This window comes from Eubalaena glacialis, chromosome 3 (genome assembly GCF_028564815.1).
Source record: "Eubalaena glacialis isolate mEubGla1 chromosome 3, mEubGla1.1.hap2.+ XY, whole genome shotgun sequence".
Lineage (NCBI taxonomy): Eukaryota > Metazoa > Chordata > Mammalia > Artiodactyla > Balaenidae > Eubalaena > Eubalaena glacialis.
In genome coordinates, this window is record NC_083718.1 from 23,952,992 (window position 1) to 23,973,601 (window position 20,610).

At 55.5% G+C, this 20,610-nt stretch overlaps 2 protein-coding genes across 4 annotated transcripts in view; both read right to left on the minus strand.

Moving 5' to 3' along the window:
* Positions 1-14,166, minus strand: part of TMEM63A (transmembrane protein 63A) — a 31,501-nt gene extending 17,335 nt beyond the window's left edge. Inside the window, exons 1-6 of one of the 2 annotated variants that reach the window (XM_061187351.1) lie at positions 14,072-14,161; positions 10,752-10,927; positions 8,988-9,187; positions 6,466-6,545; positions 4,476-4,539; positions 3,494-3,531 (exon numbers count right to left, since the gene is read on the minus strand). In XM_061187351.1, coding sequence (XP_061043334.1) covers positions 3,494-3,531; positions 4,476-4,539; positions 6,466-6,545; positions 8,988-9,173 — 368 coding nt within the window. In that variant the 5' untranslated portion in view covers positions 9,174-9,187; positions 10,752-10,927; positions 14,072-14,161. Of the gene's footprint in view, positions 1-3,493; positions 3,532-4,475; positions 4,540-6,465; positions 6,546-8,987; positions 9,188-10,751; positions 10,928-14,071 lie in introns of both variants that reach the window. The other variant, XM_061187350.1, reaches the window with a different exon arrangement.
* A 2,939-nt stretch (positions 14,167-17,105) lies between these two features.
* On the minus strand, positions 17,106-20,052 carry LOC133087754 (left-right determination factor 2-like). Of its 2 annotated transcripts, XM_061185360.1 has the most exons (5): positions 19,803-20,052; positions 18,480-18,508; positions 18,262-18,377; positions 17,801-18,043; positions 17,106-17,469 (listed from the first exon to the last, which is right to left on the minus strand). In XM_061185360.1, exons 1-5 carry the CDS (start codon positions 20,050-20,052, stop codon positions 17,106-17,108), a joined length of 1,002 nt encoding a protein of 333 aa, XP_061041343.1. The 2 variants fall into 2 exon arrangements, with proteins under 2 accessions (XP_061041343.1, XP_061041342.1); XM_061185359.1 differs by having other exon boundaries at positions 18,262-18,508.
* Between the last annotated feature and the right edge of the window lie 558 nt (positions 20,053-20,610).

Sequence of the window (20,610 nt, forward strand, 5' to 3'; positions counted from 1 at the left end):
CATGGATGATCTCATTTAACCCTCACGACCGTCCGTGAGGTAGGTCCCAATTTGATCTCCATTTTTTTAAATATGAGGACACAGGTACAGAAAAAGCACATTAACTTTTACAATCATCCAGCCTGTAATAGCAGAGCTATGACGTGAACTCCAGAGCCTGCCTCTCAGCCCTCGCCCCGTACTCCTGGACGAAGGAACCTGCCACTGCTCCACTTTAGGTCTCTAGAAACACTTGTGCCCATGTTTGTGTGTAAATACAATTATCCCTCAGCCCTTTCCTGCATCTATGGACAAGCAAAGCCACTGACAAGAGGGCTGCTGAGAATCTCCTGAGCAAAGCTGTGTGTGTCCAGGCTCATGGTTCCCACCCTTTCTCCCATCTCCTCCTCAGGGAAACTGGGAGACAGAGGTGGAGCCACTGCTTTATTTAATTTATTTTTTAATATTTATTTATTTATTTGGCTGTGCTGGTCTTAGTTGAGGCGTGTGGGATCTTCGTTACCACGTGCGGATCTTCATTGCGGCATGCGGGATCTTTAGCTGCCGTGTGTGGGATCTTTTAGTTGTGGCACGCGGGATCTAGTTCACTGACCAGGGATTGAACCCGGGCCCCCTGCATTGGGAGCGCAGAGTTTTAACCACTGGGCCACCAGGGAAGTCCCTGGAGCTACTGCTTTAAACATTCTAAGGCTCAGTCCATCCTGCTGGCCCTGCCTCTTCCCTGTGTCCCTGCTGTGGCCCCAGAGGTGGGGGGCGACCTGCTCCACCCTTTCCCACCCTCAGTGCTGTATCTGGAGGCTCCAGGTCATTTGGTGACCCAGAAAATTCTGGGTTCTGACAGCCAGACTTCCATGCTGCAGAGGGATAAGGGGAGGGGGGTGTCTCCTGCTTTCCCACTCTCCTGACAGGGAGCTACCCTGAGGATCCTGCTTCCAGAAGGCAGGGAAAGCCCTGCACTGGGAAGAAAGAGCTCAGGGAAGCAAGGGCCACAGCATAAAAAGGCAGGTGTGAAAGGTGTGGCGTGTGGGCTCTGCAGCCAGACAGACCACAGTGGAATCCAGCTCAGCCGCCTCCAGAGAGGGTCACAGCACCCACTTGAGGCTGGGACCTAAAGCAGGGAGGCTACTACCCGCTAGCTAGCTGGTCACTCAGCAGGCGCACAGGAGGCAATGAGGATCCGGGCCCAACGCCGTGCCTGGTGCCGGGTGGATGCTCGAAGTACGCTTGCTAATGTTACTCCTTTTTACTGCTTACCTGGAGGACAAAGCTCTGCCGCTGACTACACTGTTTTCACTTCTAAATAAACTACCAAAATGCATATACTTTGCCATAATACGTGCTTACGAAACAAACATGGGTGAAGATTAAAACCAGTAAGTGGGACTTCCCTGGTGGGCCAGTGGGTAAGACTCCACGCTCCCAATGCAGGGGGCCCGGGTTCCCTCCCTGGTCGGGGAACTAGATCCCACGTGCACGCCACAACTAAAAATATCCTGCATGCCGCAACGAAGAGCCTGCATGCCGCAACTAAGACCCAGTGCAGCCGAAATAAATAAATATATAAATATTTAAAAAAAATAAAACCAATAAGTGAGCAATTTTCATCAACAATTTTTTCTTGAGATATACACCTCTAATTTCCCTATCTTGCTGGGACAGGCAATTTGGAAGGAAACTGAGAGGCCTCTTTAAATGTCAGTTGTGGACTTCCCTGGTGGCGCAGTGTTTGGGAGTCTGCCTGCCACTGCGGGGGACACGGGTTCGAGCCCTGGTCCGGGAGGGTCCCACATGCCGCGGAGCAACTAAGCCCGTGAGCCACAGCTGCTGAGCCTGCGCATCTGGAGCCTGTGCTCCGCAACGGGAGAGGCCGTGACAGTGAGAGGCCCGCGCACCGCGATGAAGAGTGGCCCCCGCTCGCCGCAACTGGAGAAAGCCCTCGCACAGAAACGAAGACCCAGCACAGCCATAAATTAAAAAAAAAAAAAAAATGTCAGTTGTAACGTTGGGCATGAGCAGCTGTTAAAATTTAATTGCAGCCTTAAAATAAGTCAAAGGGTAGTCCTTTCTGTGGCAGGAACAGAAGAGAAAGAACAGTGGGAGTTGAAATGGAAAAATATGTCTGATACGGCATTAAAATGACAAAGCAGAATACGCAGCTGTATGGGTACGGCCCCACTCGATGAGAAGTGAGGTCCACGCGGAGAGGGCTGGAAGGGGACATGGAGTGATAGAAACAGTGGGTATGGACTGCAGTGCAAACCGTCAGCAGCCTTTGCTAGTTAACATGAAGATGATGAGTCAAAGTTTCTGGCTTTGCCCCACCCGATCCAGGGAGAGAGTGGGGGGCACAGTCCAGGGTAGGGGAATGGCCTGAGTCCCAACCAGCGGTGTCATGGGGAGTGGCTGAGCAGAGGAAAACATGCCAAGGGCATCTTTCAGAGGTAGGGGTAAGGGTGACTTAAAATTTCTTCCTATTAATTCTGTTCTGTACGTGATGGATTTTTGCACAGAATATGCATGACTTCCAACACCCGGAGGAAACGCTGACATGATTTTGGAGTGGGCAGGGAAGGGTGAGGCTGGCAAATCCACCTCTCCCACCTCTGTCCCCTCCTCCCTCCCAGAAACCTCCCCTCCTGCTCCAAACCAGAGTTCACTGTTTTTTTCTGCACAAACTGCCTCCTGCCAGTTCCCCTGGGAACAACTCTCACCAGCCTGGACTGTTTATAACACGCTCACATGTGTGAATGCATTTGAACTAGACAGAGCAGGTGTTATTCTCAGCCTGCTTTTATAGTTGGGGAAACTGAAGCCCAGAGAGAGGGATTTACCCAATGTCCTAGAACTATCACATTTCATCACTTCTAAGATGTCATTTTCATATTTCAGCACCTCTGAAATGGGGGGCACCCTGGGATCATAGCCAATCACAGCATAATAGGAAGCATTTTCTCATTCTTGGTGCTGTGAGTCTTACAACGGTGGTTTCTCAGATAGGATGCAATACGGCCGCAGGCAGCAGAGCTGAGACTCGCAGCTTAGCTCTGCCACCACATGCAAGGGGAATAACTGGCTTATAATCACCAAGCACCTCTTTCAGGATTTCTCTCCAAAGGGCCCAAGTTTTAAGAAAAAAAAGAAAACTTCTAACCAAATGAGCTGAATATATTAAGCAATCATTATTTCTCCACTTTTCACTAATTCAAAGACATGACACTGCCTAGAAGAGCTTCCATCCAAATATATCCGTGTTAAATAGTACGTAGATATAATTCCTGCCTAAAGCAAAAAATTAGCTTTAATTAGCTTGCACAGGGGCTCCCTGGGCCACCTTTATTCTCAGCCCCCAAGTACAGCTTTGGGTCTGAACTGAAAAGTATCTGAGAGACTCCAGCTCAGGATCAGGCATCTTGGCTCTCTCCTCCTGATTGGCTGAACACCCAAACAAACCCACCCAAACAAAGACACCTCCAGCCACCCGCGCTGTACTCACTGCAGGCGGAAGATTGCAGTCAGCCAGGGGCAGCATCCCTGGAAACGGAGAACAGGGATTAGCTTCCAACAAGCTCTGTTTTTCGGAGGCAGATATAATCATCATCTTTGACTTTAAACAACCATCTAAACTCCCGTTTTATAAAAAGCAGTGCTTTTGTCCCAAATTCAGCAAGCAACACTCTTGTCCAAACACGACAGAGTCAGTGTGCCCCCAGTCCTTTGTAACATGCATCCTGTGCCTGGAAATCTTGTGAGAGTCTCTCAAGTTTTGACAATTTGTGGAATTATACAGGCTCCTGGGTCAAATGGTGCAACTTGAATGGAGAGCTGATGAAAGTTCAAGGCCGCTCTGGAGAAGCTGAAGGGGGCTTCTGTTTGTTTCAAGATGACTGAATGAGATGCAAGACAAAAGCAAGGAACCAAGTCCACTCAACTGGACAGTTCCCTGGGGCGGGGTTTAGAGAGGGAAAGGGTTTCATGGGTTTTAGTGTCCATCGTATCTCTTAAACTCGATACCCCTTAAAGCTGGACTCTCACCCAGCTGGGAAAGACAAATATTTGCTCATTTGACAGTTACTTAGCACCTACTGGGTGTCAGGAGGTGGGGAACAGGGCTGGATAAGATTTGGTTCCTGCCCACAGCTGGCTCATAAGCTAGCAAGCAAGTCAATAATTAACTGTCACACAAAGCCGCTAAGTATGATAACACAGACAAGAGCTGTAGCCAGGTGCGTGAGAATTAATCAAGTCTCACGATCCTGGATCACCCAGCTGCCATCTTTGCTGTGGTATTTCCCAAGTTCAGGTGTCTTTGTCAAAGCAGAGAAGAGCTCTCACCAGCATGTGCCACTCAAGGTCAAGGGTATTGAGCTAGCGGCTCAGCAGGAGTACAACTGCCCTCTCCCTGCCAATTTATTACTGCCCATCCTTGCAAGCCCCCATCCCGCAGCCACAACCATACCTGCCCCTTAAATACCAACCAGCTCGCTTTCAAAGTCCTGCTGCCCTGAGGAGGAAGATGACAGTCTCTGGAATCTGGACTCACTAGAAACACAAAAGGGAAAAATGGCAGATAATTCTTTTAAAAGGTCTAAAAACTTATGTCTAGTATCTCGCTGCCTCTTAGAGCTCAGGACCAAAGCTACTAGCGCTCAGTGGCTGGGACAAAATATAACTCACCCTGTGAAAAATATAGGCAAGGGCATCGACCATTCCAAGGTTTGGTGAGACATCAAACTGTGTGTTACGTGGGATGAATAACAGGGGCTCAGGGCATCAGTGCACCATCCTGTGCTCCACACCCTTGAACCTCAGCCCTGTGACTGGTCTACATAAAGTGACTTCAAAGTGTTGCCTGTTTACAATATATTTCCCAATATAGCAAATAAAACTTGGAATACTGTATTTTATCAAATCTAAGACACCACTGGTTGTAAAGGGCACAATTATTTTTTGAACCACTAAGAAGTAAAGGATGCTGTCAATTAACTATGATCACCATTGATAATAAGTTGCACGCAATTTCATAGATGAGAAAATGCCAAAAATGCGCATTTTAGACTTGATGAACTGGGGCATTTTACATTGCTAATTTGGGCAGATCCTTTCTTCTGAGTAACCCATAAAAACACCCTGTGCACTGTGAATTTGAGGTGTTTGCACTATGCTAAGTTTTGCTTTTCTCTCTGTTTTCCTACTCCTGGCTTCACCATCCCACTTCTAATGGCATAAGGCCTGGTGAAGCTCAAGTTTCAAAGCCTTTCCAGAGAACTGCCTCATTTGACCTTCATGGTAACCCTACAGGCAAGAAAAGGCCAGACGAAACAACCCAACGAGCTCAGGGTCCTGACCAAGATGACACAGCCATAGAAGTGTGGAGGCTCCTGATTTCCAGGTGCTCTAGTCTGTTGTAGTACTCAGCCCTCCTAGGAGTGAATGTGCCAAAAATGCACCAGGTGTTTCAAAAGTTTCCCCCCAAACAGTCCAAGGCTGGCACACAGCTGAAGCAGAGGCCCCAGCACCTTACCCCAAGGTTAATACCCTTGGGCTTCCGCAAACGCCAGGATGGAGACTGTGGGGAAAGAAGGTGCATTTACAGACACCCCCAGCGCGCCTCCTGCACAGACCACATTTCAACACGGGAGCCCCCTGTGGAGCAAGAGTGGGGGTCTGCCTGCGGAACCCCCGGGGAGGCTTGGGTGGGGCAGCCCGGGCCAGTCTCTGTTTCCCCAGTCGCTTCCTATTGCTGCATCTGACACAAGATCCTGGGGTGAGGAACAGCTAGCTGGAGCTGGAAATTCCAGTTGTGCAGACGTGGAACTCATTCTCCCCCTTCAGGTGACATGCGTAGAGAGCCCAGGGTGGAGGCAGAAGGACGTGAGTCCTGGCCAAGGCAGTCTGTGCTCTGTGACAGAGCGTCCGAAGCTGGCGGATTAGGGCCACTGGCTGACCCTGACCCAGAGGAAAGGAGCAGCTCACCTACGGCCCTGCTGCCCTTCTCAATCCAGCTCGCCTCATCCCCAGCCCCGAACTAATTAATCTCAAAGAAGATACACTTGAAAATGTCCAAGGCGAGAGAGAAAGCTGGCATCCTCCTCAGCTGATGATGAAAGCCTTAAGTATCTAAGGCAACTAGATGTCTTCCGTAGCCTGAAGCAGCTGGTTCACAGTCACGCCAGCTCCAAGCCCCAGGGGAAAGCTGGGTGTGTGGGCAATGGTTTTCTTACCACCACAAGGAAGGTACCAAGGCTAATCTCACAGGTCTGCGGTGAAGAGTAGAGGGAACAGTTTCTGGTACAGGCCTGGCAGACACACTAATGAACACAATCTAATACGAGCATCATGTGTGGGCTGTGCCTGGTGGGCTTCACAAGCCCCCAGCCCCATCCCAGCCTCTGTCTTTGTCTCTGTCTCTGTCTCTCTCTCTCTCACACACACACACACACACTTGACGTAATGAGTCTTTTTTACCTGTCTGCTTCTGACACCAGGGCAATGCGGCCATAATCCCAGAATTTTCTTCTTATGATGGAAAATACCAATACTAAAAACTAAAAGTAGAAAAGAAATCAAGTCTCGTAAAAGCATATTGGATGGCTTCTAATTAGGGGCGATTGTCTTAGGGGCAAAGCCCACCCCTCCCCAACCGCCCCCCCCAGACTCAGGAGGGCTAAAAGGGCCAGAGAAGGCACGGAGCTGCCCAAGGCCACACGGCTCAAGGGCTCAACGCTGTGCTCACCCCCTTCACCAGCTCCTGTCCCCTGTGCCCAAGCCACAAAGGCTGTCAACGCTGACACGGAGCTCGCCCTGGCAGCCCCCAGTCAAGCACGCAGGCCCTGCTCTTCACTCCCAAGGCAGCCCTGACAGCCACGGCCGTCCTCAGCCCTGGTGTGCCTGCAGGGTCTCCTGAGCAGGAAGGCCCTCACAGGAGCCCTGGGGACCAGCTCCCTCCTTCGCTTTACATAGAGCTGCATTTTTAGTTATAGAACAGAGGTAGCAGAGCTCCCTGAAGCTGAGCCAGAGGTGGTCAGACCTTTATCTTGAGTTTGGTTCTCCTGGAGGCAAGCCCTGGGGACGGACGCCTGGCGCAGAGCACGCAGGGGCAGCGCCCACTGAGGGCCTGGGGCTCCGTGTGGCTCCGCCTCCACAAGCAGGGGCGCTCGGGCGGCAGGCCCGTGCGCCCAACAGCAACGAGAGGGGCTGCACTCAAGTCTAACCCCCTTCCCAGTCTAAAAGTCTGTCGATTCTAGGCTGTCTCCTCGCTCCCTCCGTGTCCACCTTTGCAGGTCCTCTGCCTTGCTCCTGTCTCCCTTCCCTGGACAGGCTCCATCCCTTCAGGGCTCAGCGTTTTAATCAGTATATCCCTGCCTGCCCTCGTCAGAAACTGCGGTTTTAAAAGTGGGTTTTGGACCCCAGAGGGGCTGAGTTCCAGCAGAGTTTTCTCAAGGTGAATCTGGAAGTAGGTGATATATTTTCAAAGGCAGGTGAGTCCTGATGTCGGATAAACGTGAAGGTGGCTCGGCAAGTGCCTGCCCTCTGCCCTGGCTGCTGCCCCCTTGGCTCAAGCGGTGTGGACGTTTCCCGTGCATCTCTCTCCTCCAGGCCCCTCTGGCTCTTCGGTGGGCCCCTTCCTCCCCCCCACCCCCAATCCCCGTAACTTCCCGCAATACAAATCCACCCCCACCAGCACACTCCACTGGAGAGCTACTCTCTCTTCTCAGCCAAGACATACCCACCCCAGCCTGCCTCTCCGGACTTCTCTCCTTGGCCCAGACCCTCCCCTCCCTGGAGACGCTGGATCATAGCTCTAGGGCCACCCTCCTCCATGAATCCCACCAACCCTCAAATCCGTCACCACACTCCTGCCTACTCCCTCCTCCCAACCAAGGCTGGTAGATATGACTGTTCTCAACCTACAAATGGGTTTTGGCTCCAAGACATGGGTTATTCGGCACTTAAAGAGCCCTTTTTCATAAAAGCAACATGAGTAGCACTCGGGTTCCCACAGCTGCCCCTAGAGGACCAACAATGTAGCAAAAGTCTAAGGCAACAATTTAGACTTTAATCCTAGGGAGGAAAACGCAAAGAGGAGTTAGGACTCCCTTTCCCTCTTCCTATGAACATTTTTCCCCACAAGCAAACTTGGGCTGGATACCCGCCTCCTTCAGGGACGGGGGCCCTCGGGCTACCCTAACCCCCCTCCCCCAGGCCCCCACCTAACCTCTGGCCCAAAGCAGTCCAAGGGGTCTGCTCCCTCCGCCCCCTCTTACCCTGTTTAATCAGATGGTCTCCCCTACATGGGAGGAGAAGGTGACAAGAGGGACCAACCATCCCATGGGCACTTGTCAAAAGAAGGTGCCCCTGAGCCCCAGTAAATCTCACCTAGCAAGTCTGAGCCAGTCTAGGGGAGAATACGGCATATTTCAAATTGGGTTGGGGGGGCGGTCTCTGGGAACAAGGAGGTCTGAACTAAAGAAAGGCCACCTGTGAGGGTCGGCACTGATAAGGTATACTCGCCTTTCCCCAGTTTTCTCCTTTTCTCGTCTGATCCTCTAAAGGCCCAGGGACCCCAGTGGGGAACAGGGGGGGTGACATTTATAAATTGGGAATTGCAGTTGCTCTAATTCTCATTCACATCTCTCATCCCTGTGGACTGACCCTTCCCAAGGGCCTTAGACACATGACGTGCTGATAACTCGGTAACAATGGTAATAATCAAAAGAATTGTAATGTGTATTTTTTACATACATTGCCTTATTTAATCTTGTCCCAGAATCTTCGAGGTAAAAATTATTACCTCCATTTACAGAGCAAAAACCTGAGGCCTAAACAAGCTATGTAACACGCCCAAGGTTACAGAGCTGCGAAGTAGCAGAGCTAGGACTTAAACCCAGGGATGTCTGCTGGCTCCTCACCTGAGCTTCCCAGAAAGGGGAGTGGGGGGGTGGAGGTTAAACAAACAAATAACTGACACGATTCCCACGGAGTCTCACCAGGAAGCAGGTGACGTCTATGAACAGGACAGTGGGGATGCCACCGAAGGTGACCCCCTGGAGCACGGTGCTGTTTTTGGCCGAGTTGTAGCAGTAGGAGTCATTGGGCTGGTCCCCGATGCCCAGCCGCTCGCGGATGGCCACCGCCCTGGATTGCCACAGCTCCAGTAATGGGGAGTCGGTCATCGTGCTGGTCCTCCCTAGAGAATGGGACCCGGCGGAGGGTCAGGACTCCAACTCTCCCATGGTTTCCCCAGCCAGCGCTGGCAGAGCCAAGGGCGGGTGTCTCCTCCAGGGGCTGGTGGGGCACAGGGATCGGGGAGAGGCGGACACTGGCCCCGAGTGCCCGGCAGAGTCTACAGAGAATAGCTCCATTGTGGGAACAGCCCAGAGGGTCAGATGGACCGGGCGGATGGCTCACCCAGGACACAGCTGGCCGCCTCCCCAGCTGGGGGGTGAACAGGAGGACAGGGAAGGACAGGAGCTGCTGTGGTGCCTGCCTAAGGGGTGCCAAGTTCCTCCAGCCTCAGGGGCTACTGCCGGGAAGTCATTCCTGCAGGGGGACCCTGGGAGGTCTGGAGGGCAGGCAGGGGAGGCCAGGCAGGGCACAGGAATCAACAGAGGAGGAGGAAGAGCGTCCAAGTGCAACAACTCTTGATCATCTGAGCCACAGACGAGAGTTCATGGGATGTCAGGCCGGGGCCTCAGAGACAGGCCCACTCCATACACTTGGAAACCGAGGCTCAGAGGCTTGAGATTTCCATTAAGATTAAGGAGCTGGTCGGGGCAGAACTGGGTCTCAGACCCAGCCTCCCGGGTCCCAGATGCCAGCTCTCTTTCTACTACGCCACACTCCCTCTGCAGCCGGCTACACACATGTGTTAGTTTAGTGAGAGAGTAAAAGCCAGGAAAGGGGCAGCAGAGAGGAGACAGAGAAGGCAAAAGGGGGTGGTCTAGGGTGAGGAGGATGGGGTCCCAGGCCTCCTCAGGGACCCCTGAGTCCCCCACCGTGCAACGCTGGAGCACTCCCCAGGCTCTGCCCTCTCATTCCTACACCCCTAGCCTTACTGGAAGGTCCAGCATTTCCAAAGCAAATATCGCTCCAGGCTGGTTGTTGACTTTTCCTTTGAGGCTCCTGGTAACACAGGTGAAACTAATGGAAATCTCCAAACACCAAAGGCCCCAGTGTTAGTGGCCAAGTTCTGGTCTGCTTTTCACACTGTCTGTGGCTGAAGAGCCTGGAGAAATGCTCAGCAACACCTTCTCTCAAGGTCCCACCTCCTTAAATCTGGTTAACCTAGATTCCCAGGGGACTTCAGGTAAGTCTGGTCTTTCTACCTGTTAGAGGGACAAAAATCTTGGGGACAAGAAGAGGAGGTACAGAGAACAGACAGATATTTGGACTACCCGGTAATACTGGCAGGGTGTGTGTTGGGGGAAGGTGATTCCCAATTCTGGCCCCTGGGACAGCTGGGTTGGGGACAGTCTCACACACACATGACAGGAAGTGCAGGGTGGGTGGGTGGAGGTGGCAGTTCAAGGGCATGGGAGGACTCCCCAGAAGGCCAAGTCACTCTCTCATCCTTATAAGAGACTGGGCAATGGCCGGAGGGTGTGATGGCAGAGCCACAAAAGCTGCCTCTGGCAGACAGATGGTCTTAGCTTCCCTCCTTTAAACCCCACCCCCTGGCACCGCCCCAACGGAACGCCCAGCCTGACACTGATTGGCAAAGGCCTGCCCCTCCTTCCTGTCCCCGCACTTACCAGATGCCAGGGGAAGGAAGTGTGGGTGAATGCCTTGGAGAGGACCTCAGTTGATGCAGGCTCTAGCAAAGGCAGTGGCAGCCCGGGCCACCTCCCAAGCTGCCTCAGGTCCGCCACTCATTTCCTGCAGGGCTTTCCTGACTGGGATCATGGGGCACCAGCCTTTACAGACTTCCCTGAAGGAACACAGACAGTCACGTGGGAGCTGCCCTCTTCCAGTTCAGGGCTTCTGGCCTGAAACCCTGCAGCACACTTCCCCTGCACTCACACGTGCCCCAATGTGTCGGAACTCAAACGCTCATACGGAGCCTGTGGTTCTTCCCAATGCGCTCCCTCCTGCCCTGGCTCTCTCCCCAGACTCCTAGCACTACGGAGGGTCCACACTCCTCTGTGCTGCCCTGCTCCTCTCTCCTCTCTCTTCCCCAGCATCACCTGAGGGTCCAGCCTCTCCCCTCTTGTCCAACGGCTCAAGGCCCTACTGAAGCCAGGGCAGTGGACCTCCCCCCACAGAAGCGCTGGCAGCTGTAGGCTCCAGGAAGACTGAGTCCAGGACCTCATACGGGCCCCAAGAGGCTTCCCCAGGGCCCCCAAAGGCTAGAATCAGGAAAAAGGAATGCAGCAGAACAAACAAGGGAGGCTTGAAAAGTGAAGTGGAAAGAAAAAAACAACCCCATAAAATGGTCACAGAGGGAGCATTGTCCCTGGAAAGGGGCGGCTGGTGCAGTGGTGCTGGGGCAGGATGAGCCTCACCAATGCTGCTTTGTGCTGAGCTTTGGGAGAGCAGAGCCCCCGTGGGAAGCAGGTACCTATGCTCCTCTTCACCCTTCAGCCCCAGTCACGTCTCTAAGTCAAACAGCCTCCCCTGGGTGGTTTTATAAGGTTTGATAAGAAGGACTCAGTGAGGTCAGCCATCAAATCCCACCAGCCTGGGATGGACCCTCAGGGCTCCCCAGAGGTGGCCTGTCTTGTCTGCCCCCTCCAGGTGAGGGCACAGCTTTGGGGGCCCGCATTCTCTCTCAGAACTTTCTGCTTAGTTGTAGTCTGTTACACATGGAAAGTCCAGATTCTGCTGAACCATCACGGTCCCTCCAGGGCCAGCCCCCTGCATCCTCCCAAACGGGCATGCTCTGAGAGGGCAGCTGGAAACACACGCACCACAGGGTGGCCCCGCCAGGCTCAGAAGGAACGGGAGCGGGAGAGAAGGGAACTCAGCTGGTGGTGACCGGGAGAGAGCTAGCTCAGTGGGCAAAAGACTGGTAGTGCTGGGCAGGGGCCAAACCAGCAAGTAGGCCCTGTGGCCAAAGGCGCCCTGCCTGGCAATGTCCACTCATCCCATATTTGTCAGATATGCATGTGTGAATGCCTAGTCTTATCCATACCTTCCAGAGAGCTCTCTGCTCATCGTCTCATTCAGGAAAGGCAAGATATACTGCTGAGGCCCAGGTGCCAGGTGAGCAGCAGGTGACTCAGGCCCCAACGCGAAGTTCAGCCCACATACACCCTACAGTCTGGTTGTGGCCAGTGAGACTGAGAGCTCAATGCCATGGCTGGTCCCAAAATTGCCAAAGAAGTCAGCCACCAATGCTAACCCCCTGCCCACCTGAGCTGGTCGCTGCTGGCCCCCGTAGCACACCTGAAGATCTCTACGCCTCCCCCACCAGGAGTGGCAACAGAACGCTGCAGGAAGTGTGTGAGCGTCGTCAGCTCTTGCAAATTCAGGGTATTTTTATCATCACCAAATTTTCTGACTTTGTTAGGACGACAAGCAGCTCCAGGCCTTCTGCCACAGGAGGTGACTCTGATGTTGTAGATGGCAGGTTGCAAACTTCTCCTTAAAGCCCCACCAAACAGGGCCCAGGAACCTGCACAACAATTTACCTCCACAGACACAAGCCCTGGAGCGCCAAGGAAACGGCACGGAGTCTGGCTGCAGGGGGAGGCGGGGCAGCCGGCAGCCACCTGAGCAGGCTCTGGAGTTAGGGTCTCAGCACCACATGCCTTTAGACACGTGGCTTAACCACTCGGTGCTTTGGCTTCCTTCTCCATAAAATGGGCACAATGACGTCTCTCCTGCAGGGCTGGTGAGAGGCAATGCCCATAAAGCACTGAGCCCTCGTGGGCACTCAAAATCTGCTCTCATTTTGTCACCTCTCCGGACAATGGGAAAGACAATATTAGGCATAGCAGGACCCCATCTGATATTTTTCCTGTTACAGCCCAGTGAACAGCCAAGGGAGACCTTTGCCCCCAAACTAAACAAACAAGAGGCGTATGAAGGCGAAAGGAGGCCTCTGCTTCTGTACACATCCACCTCAATGCAGAAGCTGACTCAGGACTACCTGACAGGTGTCAGAGGAGGGGAGAAGGTAGAAACACAATGGGCATGCAGAAGGGAGAAGGGAAATATGGGACGTTTCTCCAATAAGCGGTGACCTGGAGTCTTTCCTTCTCCCCAGTGACTGTCCACAGCCCTGCAGGAGCCAGGGCCTGAGAAAGACCCCAGGATGCCGCCTTGTACGCACTGGGCCTGGACGGGTGAGCACAACCCACCGGCTTAACCTCACACCCTGCACGCTGTGGGGCTGGGACACAGCCACACGACTTCAGCGTGGAGGGAAGCCGGCGGGTCATTCTGTGTACCGCGGTGGCCTCCTGCCCTTCAGGACACCGCCTGAGCTGAAAGACAGAGCTCACCCCCGAGTCTCAGGTGGCCGGGCTTATCAGGTACTGGCACCTCTGCGTTTTGGGTTTCTTAGCAGAGCTCTCCTCACCCTCCCCACCCCTCCCCAAACCCCCAGCTTCCCTCCTCAGGACTCCAGCAGGGCTGCAGGGAGTGGTCACTGAGGAGCAGCCCCAAGGTGGTTTCTACCTTCCCAGCAGCAGGTGACTCAGATGCCTGGCCCCTTCCCAGGCCCACCTCGCAGAGTCGGAGAAGGAAGAGCCCCCAGGCTGCGCTCCGGGTTAGGCTGGGAGGTCGACTCCAGCTGACAAATCCCCAAAGAGAGGGGTGGGAAGAGAAAGGGATCAGCCATAAAAGCGAAAAGCTGGAGACTTGGAGGGGGAAGTCCCGAAAAGCCCTTAGGAAAGCTGGAGAGGCGCGGCGCTGGAAGAGGGGCGCGGGGTGTGCGCGGCCCAGGGACGGACCTTCTCCTCCCACCCACCCGGTCACCCCTGCTCCGGAGTCGGGGCTGCGGAGGCCGGAGGGCCGCACCCCGGAACCGGACACTAGACATGGCACCCTGACGTAGACCCCAGGTCCTGCACGCCCCGGGAAAGGCGGAGGGCGACATTCCCCCCTCCCAACGCTTCTTCCCCTTTACCTGCGGCGGCGTCGCTGCAGCCCGGCGCGGCCCGGGGAGGTTGTCTGGCTCCACCTGGCCGGGCGGGGCGGTGTCCCGACTACTTAAAAGTTACAAAGTGAAACTTCGGCGCTCGTGCACATGCGCAGACCCGCATCCACTGCTTGCTCAATTTGCAGCTTCGGTGGGGCAGGCTTCCGCGCTGCCGCCGGCTCCCGCGCCCTGGACCGTGCGCCCCTCGGCGATCCTCCGCCCTGGCCAGGCCCCGGGGCGGCTGCTCAGCCCGCGCAGCTCCTCCTAAAGTTCTGCAGGCCCCGGCCGGGCCGGCTCGCGTCCTGGGACAGAGGAGGGCGCCGCCACGGCTAATTCCTCTCCCCAGCCCCCGGCGCGTCCCCCTCCCCCCGGCACCTCGGGGAGCCCCGGGCCTAGCACAGGGTGGTCGCGTCCGGGGGATGCGCGGGGAGAGCATCGGCAAACGTTCTTGATTGTCCTGTATTGCACTGAATTTCCGCGACCGGCTCGTAGGCCCGCCCGGGGAAGTGGGAGGATGGGGAGCTCGGCTGGGCTCAGCCCGCACCTCGGCTCCACGCAGTAAGCGGTCACCCGGCTCCCAGTGTGAAGGGCCGCGGCTCCCCTACCGCTCTGGGCAGCCGGACAGGGAACACCCTGTGGAGGGTGGGTGGGTGTGTCCTACGTTTGGCCCCAAACGGAGGTCGCAGTATTTTCAGCGGTCCCCTGGAGCCAAAGCAGGTACTGCCAGGACCAGGCCGCCGGGGGCACCCATCTAGCTCAGCTCCCTAAGCGTGGCTTTTTTCCCCGGGCTGGGTCCCAGGGTGTTTCCTATGAGCCAGCGGCCTCCGCAACTGGACTGTAAGCTCCCCGGGGGGCGCCAGGGTGTGTCTGGGCCACACGCAGGACGGGGTTCAGTGAGGACTGTGCCCCCTGTGAAACCGAAGACCACCGCCTGCCTGCGGCACCAAACTGCCCTCTTCCGCAGGCCTCGGTTTCCGTCCGAGTCTGCAACACGAGGGGGTGGGACCGAAGCTTCCCCTCAGGTCCCTTCCCGCACTAGAAATTAGTAAATCCTGAACAGGCCTTCACTCTGCACGTGTACAGCTTTGCAGGGCCTCTGACCTGTCTTCCATTTCTGGGCTTTCCTCTTTCCTGGAAATGGTCAAAGTGTTCTCCTTCCCTCCCTCCCCACGCCTCCAGCACCAGCCTGGGGCTCTCTGGAGTGGGGTGGGGTAGGGGATGTCTCCTGCTTCTCTAACAGCTCCTTTTGTCCCATCTGGCTTCCTCCCTCTCCTCCACCCACAGCCGCTAGTTATTTCCCGGAGTTTACCCTTGGCCCCTGCGCTCAGCCCGGCCCTTGTCCTTCTGCGCAGGTGCCTGACCATCTCTCCTGCTCTTACCTCCGACTGCCAAGGGCCCACTCCTGACCTCCAGCAGGTTCCTGGGTGTGGCCGCCGGACTTGCCCCTGGCTTCTCAGACTGCCTCTGTCCACTCTCTGCCCCCCCATACGCCCCACCTGCATGTCCCTATTCCGTCCCTGCCTCAGTTAATGGAGCCACCCCCTTCCTGGTCTGTGCCCTGGGCCCCAGGGGAGTGCAAAGTTCTAACCCCTACCCTGGTGGAGCCACTGGCAAAGAGAAAAGTTAGGATCCTTGATTTCAGAGAGGGAAGGGATTTCTAAACTTGACTTTCAGTAGGTTATTTCAAAATCAAGAGAAAGCCAAGATAGATCAAAATGTGAGTTGAGATAACCATAGCCCCCATTATGTGTCAGGCAGTATGTAGAGCGCTTGTAAAAACACTATTTCTGGGACTTCCCTGGCGGCACAGTGGTTAAGACTCTGTGCTCCCAATGTAGGAGGCCCGGGTTCGATCCCTGGTCAGGGAACTAGATCCCACAAGCATGCCACAACTAAGGAGCCCACCTGCTGCAACTAAGACCTGGCACAACCAAATAAATAAATACTAAAAAAACAGACAAAACAAAACACTATTTCCTTAAATCTCCAGTAAAAGTACAGGAGTCAGGGATTGTTCCTGTCTGATAGAGAAAAAAATGAAAATTTAGAGGAAATAGAATTTATAGCTAATAAGAGCTGTGCAGCCTGGCTGGCAAGGAATCCAAGACATCCACGTCCCAGGCCCAGATCCTACATCAAACTCAGTTTAAAAGCCAGTGTAATCTTGGCATTCGAAAATCTTATGTTCACCATTTTATCATTTGCTCCCTTTATCTGCCCCCAAATCTAAAGGAGTGACCCACATTCTTGTAATATTGATGATTATTTTGACCGCAGATTTTTAAAAATTTTGTATCAAGTAGAATTGAAATAAAGCCCACTCCCTGTGCCCAGAAAAGTAAAAATGTCAACAACAATGATCAAAAAAAATTCTGCCTTAATCCTAAGAGGACAGGCGCCTTAGAATCAATGCATTTTGATCCTAGCACCCTGTATCACTTAACTGAGACCTTGAACAAGTCTTTTTAAGCTTTTCCCTTAGTCTTCTAATCTGGTTGACCTAATCCCTATAGAACTTTCTGTTCCCTCACAATTTGCAGGATTCTGGGTAAAACATAGCAATACAGAATAAAATCTGTTTTATTTGTTTCTTGCAGAATGCCCTTATTATCTGAGTTGGGAATGCACAACCCATACTTGACCCTAGGGTTTAAGCCCAGAGTGGCAGCTGCATCTCCCACCCATACCACAGAGCTCAGCCCAGATCCAGTGACAGGACAAGGAAACAATGACAAATTGGGGTTTCTCCTCTTAGGTTACAAAATCTACACAGATAAGTGCTTAGGATACAGTGCAGTGAATAATGTCAAGAAAAGAGTAGACTGGGCAGGGGTTACCCAGTGGCCAGGGAGTCTTGTTCCTGGGAAACAAAAATCAGAAGGTGAGCTGACTGGTCAGAAGAATTCAGGAGAGAGCACAGAGCATGTGCCATCCACGGTTCAGTAATCCCCATCTCTCCTGGTGCCCTGGAACACTTCTGACACACACACAAGCCAAGTCCCTCGATGGCTACACCCTGTGCCTACGGCTCCAGCTTCCTTGGTACAGGCACCCCGTCCCAGGCACAGCTGCACTTCTGCACCCTCATGTTGGGCAAGCTGACCACCTGGGTCCTGGGCTTGCCTCCCTCCGGGATGCTGACAATCATGGGCAGCGAGGTCGTCTCTGAGGCGATGCATTGTCTCGGCCCCAGAAATGGCCACTTGAAGGTCAGGGGCTCTGGGGGCTGCTGGCAGGTGCCCACACACTCATAGGCCAGGAAGCCTGGGGGCTCCAGGACCCAGTTCTCAGCCCACTTCATCCCCTGCAGGTCAATGTACACCTCCCGGCGGCAGCAGCGGGTGCCCTCGGTCACTGGTGCCTTAGGATCACAGTTTCCCTGAGCTCTGTGGGGGGCAAGGAGAGGCAGAGTCAGAGGTCAGCTGGGAGGGCAGAGGTCAGGGGGCCCAGGGCGGGGCTTAGTGGGGCATCTGGAGGGAGATTTATGGTCCATCTCTTGTTATGTTCAAAATGCTGGATATCTGTGATAAGGATGGATAACTAGAAATAACCCCCAAATAAATAATTAGACCCGATATTACTCCTAAGAGCGTTAGGAGAAATTTTATATATTCATCCATTCCCATAGCACCCTGTAAAGTTGCCCATTTCAAAATAAGTTTAATTCCGCCATTTGCCTCATTATTCGGGTTCACCCATCTGACCCACAGCACCTACCCGTAATCCCTGAGGTCCAGGGTGTGCAGCTCCAGCTGGGGCTCCCGCTGCCCGGCGCCCGACGGCCCCTGCGAGGCGAAGCGGACCAGCCTGTGGGCGCTGGAGGCCAGCGGGCCCAGGTGCTCCCGCTGCACCGACACCTGCAGCAGCAGCGGCTGCCGGGGCCGGCGCAGCTGCTGCCAGAAGTTCACGGCATCCGTCACGTCCAAGGCCTTCCAGCCGCTCTCGTGGACGGACACCAGCCTGCGACACCGCACGGAGACACAGGCCCGCGCTGAGGGGTGGGACTGGGACGGCTGGGGTGACCCCGGGGGAGGGGAAGCCCTCTCCCCCTCCCCCTCCCCTCCCAGGGGCCCGGCCGGGACCGCGCCGCCCCTCCTCCCCCAGGCCACCCCTCCTCCCGCGCCGGGCCCAGCCCCCCTCCTCATCCCCGCCCCGCACCCCAGCCGCCACCTCCCCACCTGGAGTCGATGAGGGAGGTGCGGTTGGAACCGTCGTCGCGGACGTGCAGCCACTGGACGGTGACCCGGGCGCGGTCGCTGCGCGGGAAGAGCCGCTCGTGGCTGCGGAGCGCGGCCTTGGGGACCGGCTCCTGGAAGAGGCGCAGCACGGCCTGCACCAGCTCGCTGTGGGGCGGCAGCCGCTGCTCCATGTCGAACACCAGCAGGTGCGAGGAGACCTCGGACACCAGGAACCTGCCGGCCACCTCTGGGGACACGAGCGGGGTCAGCGGGGCCCCTCCGGGCACCAGGGGAGCTCTGAGGGCGGCAGGGCCCAGGGCCAGTGAACAGGGTTTCCCCAGTAATCCCTAGGGAGAGATTGGGGGCTGGGAAACTGATGGGCCAGGCCAGAAAGAGAGCACCTCCACTCCTAGAAAAACTGCTAGGGCCAAGCAGGCTCTCCCCCATCATCTGAGGCTGGGGCTCGTTTACTAGTGGCGTCTGCCCTCACCTGGTAGGGGCAGCTTTGAGACGCTCTGCAAGGACTGGGGCTTCCAGGGAGGGCTACAAACCCACAGCCTTCTTTAGGCAAAGGGGCAGGAGGGGGAATGGAGGGCGGGAGTCAGAGAAGACCCAGCTAGTGAAAATCTATGGTCACCGGCTGAAACTGGCTTTTCCTAAGAGCCAGAGGAAGAGCCCTGAATTTACTTTCATTTCCCTGCTCATGCCCAGTGAAATGTCCCCCAAAGGAGGAAGAGGAGCCAGGGGCCTGTAAACAACTTTTGTGGGACTACTGAGCCCTGAGGGAAATGGTGAGGATGGGTACAGCACCCTCTTCAGAGGCACCAGCAACATGTCCCCAACACCTGAGGCTCCGGGTGGGCAGCATGATCACCTGACCAGCCAGCCACGTGGCCACAAGCAGTCACCCCTGCTGAGGTGTCCAGGACCGGTCTCCTCATCTCCCCAGACACCTGACCTGGTCTATCTCTGGGCACTGAGGAGGTGAGCCCCAGCCCCAGGGAGGTGACAGGCTGCAACAGGATTCAGACCTGGTACCTCCCATCTCATATAACGCCCACAACTCTGGGAAGTAGTCAGAGCTACTTTAATCTCATTTCCAGAAACGCAAATAGGCTAGAGTTGTTCGGTGACTTGTCCAAAGTAAAACAAATATCAGAACTGAGAACTGAACTCAGAGGTCCTTTCTCTCTGAGGCAACAGTCTCTGCTGAGGCCAGCCTTTTTGTCCACCAGCACAAAGTCCCCTTGACAGCCTGTCTTCTCTTCTCTATTCTCCCCTCTTTCCACTTTGCTTCCCTACCCCATGGTATCTGTTCTTGCCTTGGCCTTGGCAGCGGGTCCAGCCTGGCCCAGCTCCTCCTGGCCCCGAGGGGTGGGGTCCTCAGTGCAGACAGAGACCAGGGGCCGGGCCCAGCCTTCCTCACAGTCCGTGGTCCCTCCCCATTGCCCTGTGGACCCTGCGCCCCCAGACCGCCTCCCCAGAGCAGGCCCTCCCCCCCACCGCGAGGACCAGGCTGCAGCAGGGAGGGAGGGCCTCACCTCGGAAGTTCTGGCTGAACCTCTTCCCCCGGGAGCGGGCCCCGTGGCTGCGCTGCAGCAGGGCCACGTACTGGGCCCTCACGTGGGCAGGGATGACCAGCCTCTCCGCATCGGCCTCGTCCAGGACGGGAGCCTCGCTGAGGCGCAGCTGCCGCAGCAGGCTGCCCAGGACCCGCTCCTCGGTCAGGGCCGCCCCGGGGCCGGCCAGGGGCAGCGCCCAGAGCGCCCAGCAGAGCCAGAGGGGCCGCATGGTGCTGCTCGGGAGAGGGAGGGGCAGAGAGGACGTGTCCCCGGAGGAGGCTCCGGGAGGGTCCCAGCTGGGTGTGCTGAGGGCCAGGCTGGGCCAGCTTTATAGCCAGGCCTGGGCTGGGCCTGGGGGGTGGGAGGGAGGGAGCCCGGGAGGGAGGGAGGTCACACCCCTCGGACCTCCTGGGAGTTCAGCAGCCAGACAGGTCCCTGAGCCCCGAGGAGGGGGCTGTCTGGACTGTGGACAGATGGCTATTGTTGTGGGTCAGAAGCCTCTACCTTGGCTTGGGGTCCCTGACCAGTTAAGTTTAAAAGCTTGTTTCCTGAAGAAGAGGCAGGGATCTTATTCTGTGCTAGATCCCCTGTCCCCCAAGTCAAAGAGCAAACTCCCGTCCCTGGAGTGTGGACGTAGAGTCCTGTTCCTTGCTGCAGCTAAACTGCCAATTCAACACCAGGGCTCTCTGGCTAAGGACCCATCCTGCCTGCCGGGATGAGCGTCTGAGCCTGGGACTCAGAGGGCTCCTGGGAGCTGTTGAGCTCCTGGGCTGTCCATGGTTGGAAA

What these genes read in the sequence shown, in the direction of transcription:
- LOC133087754 (XM_061185359.1), bottom strand. Translation starts at nt 20,052, where the DNA reads ATGCGGCCCCTCTGGCTCTGCTGGGCGCTCTGGGCGCTGCCCCTGGCC. An exon ending in GTTCAGCCAGAACTTCCGAG is followed by an intron (nt 18,509 to 19,802) that starts GTGAGGCCCTCC and finishes TCGTGTCCCCAG; the next exon opens with AGGTGGCCGGCAGGTTCCTG. An exon ending in ACCTCCCTCATCGACTCCAG is followed by an intron (nt 18,044 to 18,261) that starts GTGGGGAGGTGG and finishes GCGGTGTCGCAG; the next exon opens with GCTGGTGTCCGTCCACGAGA.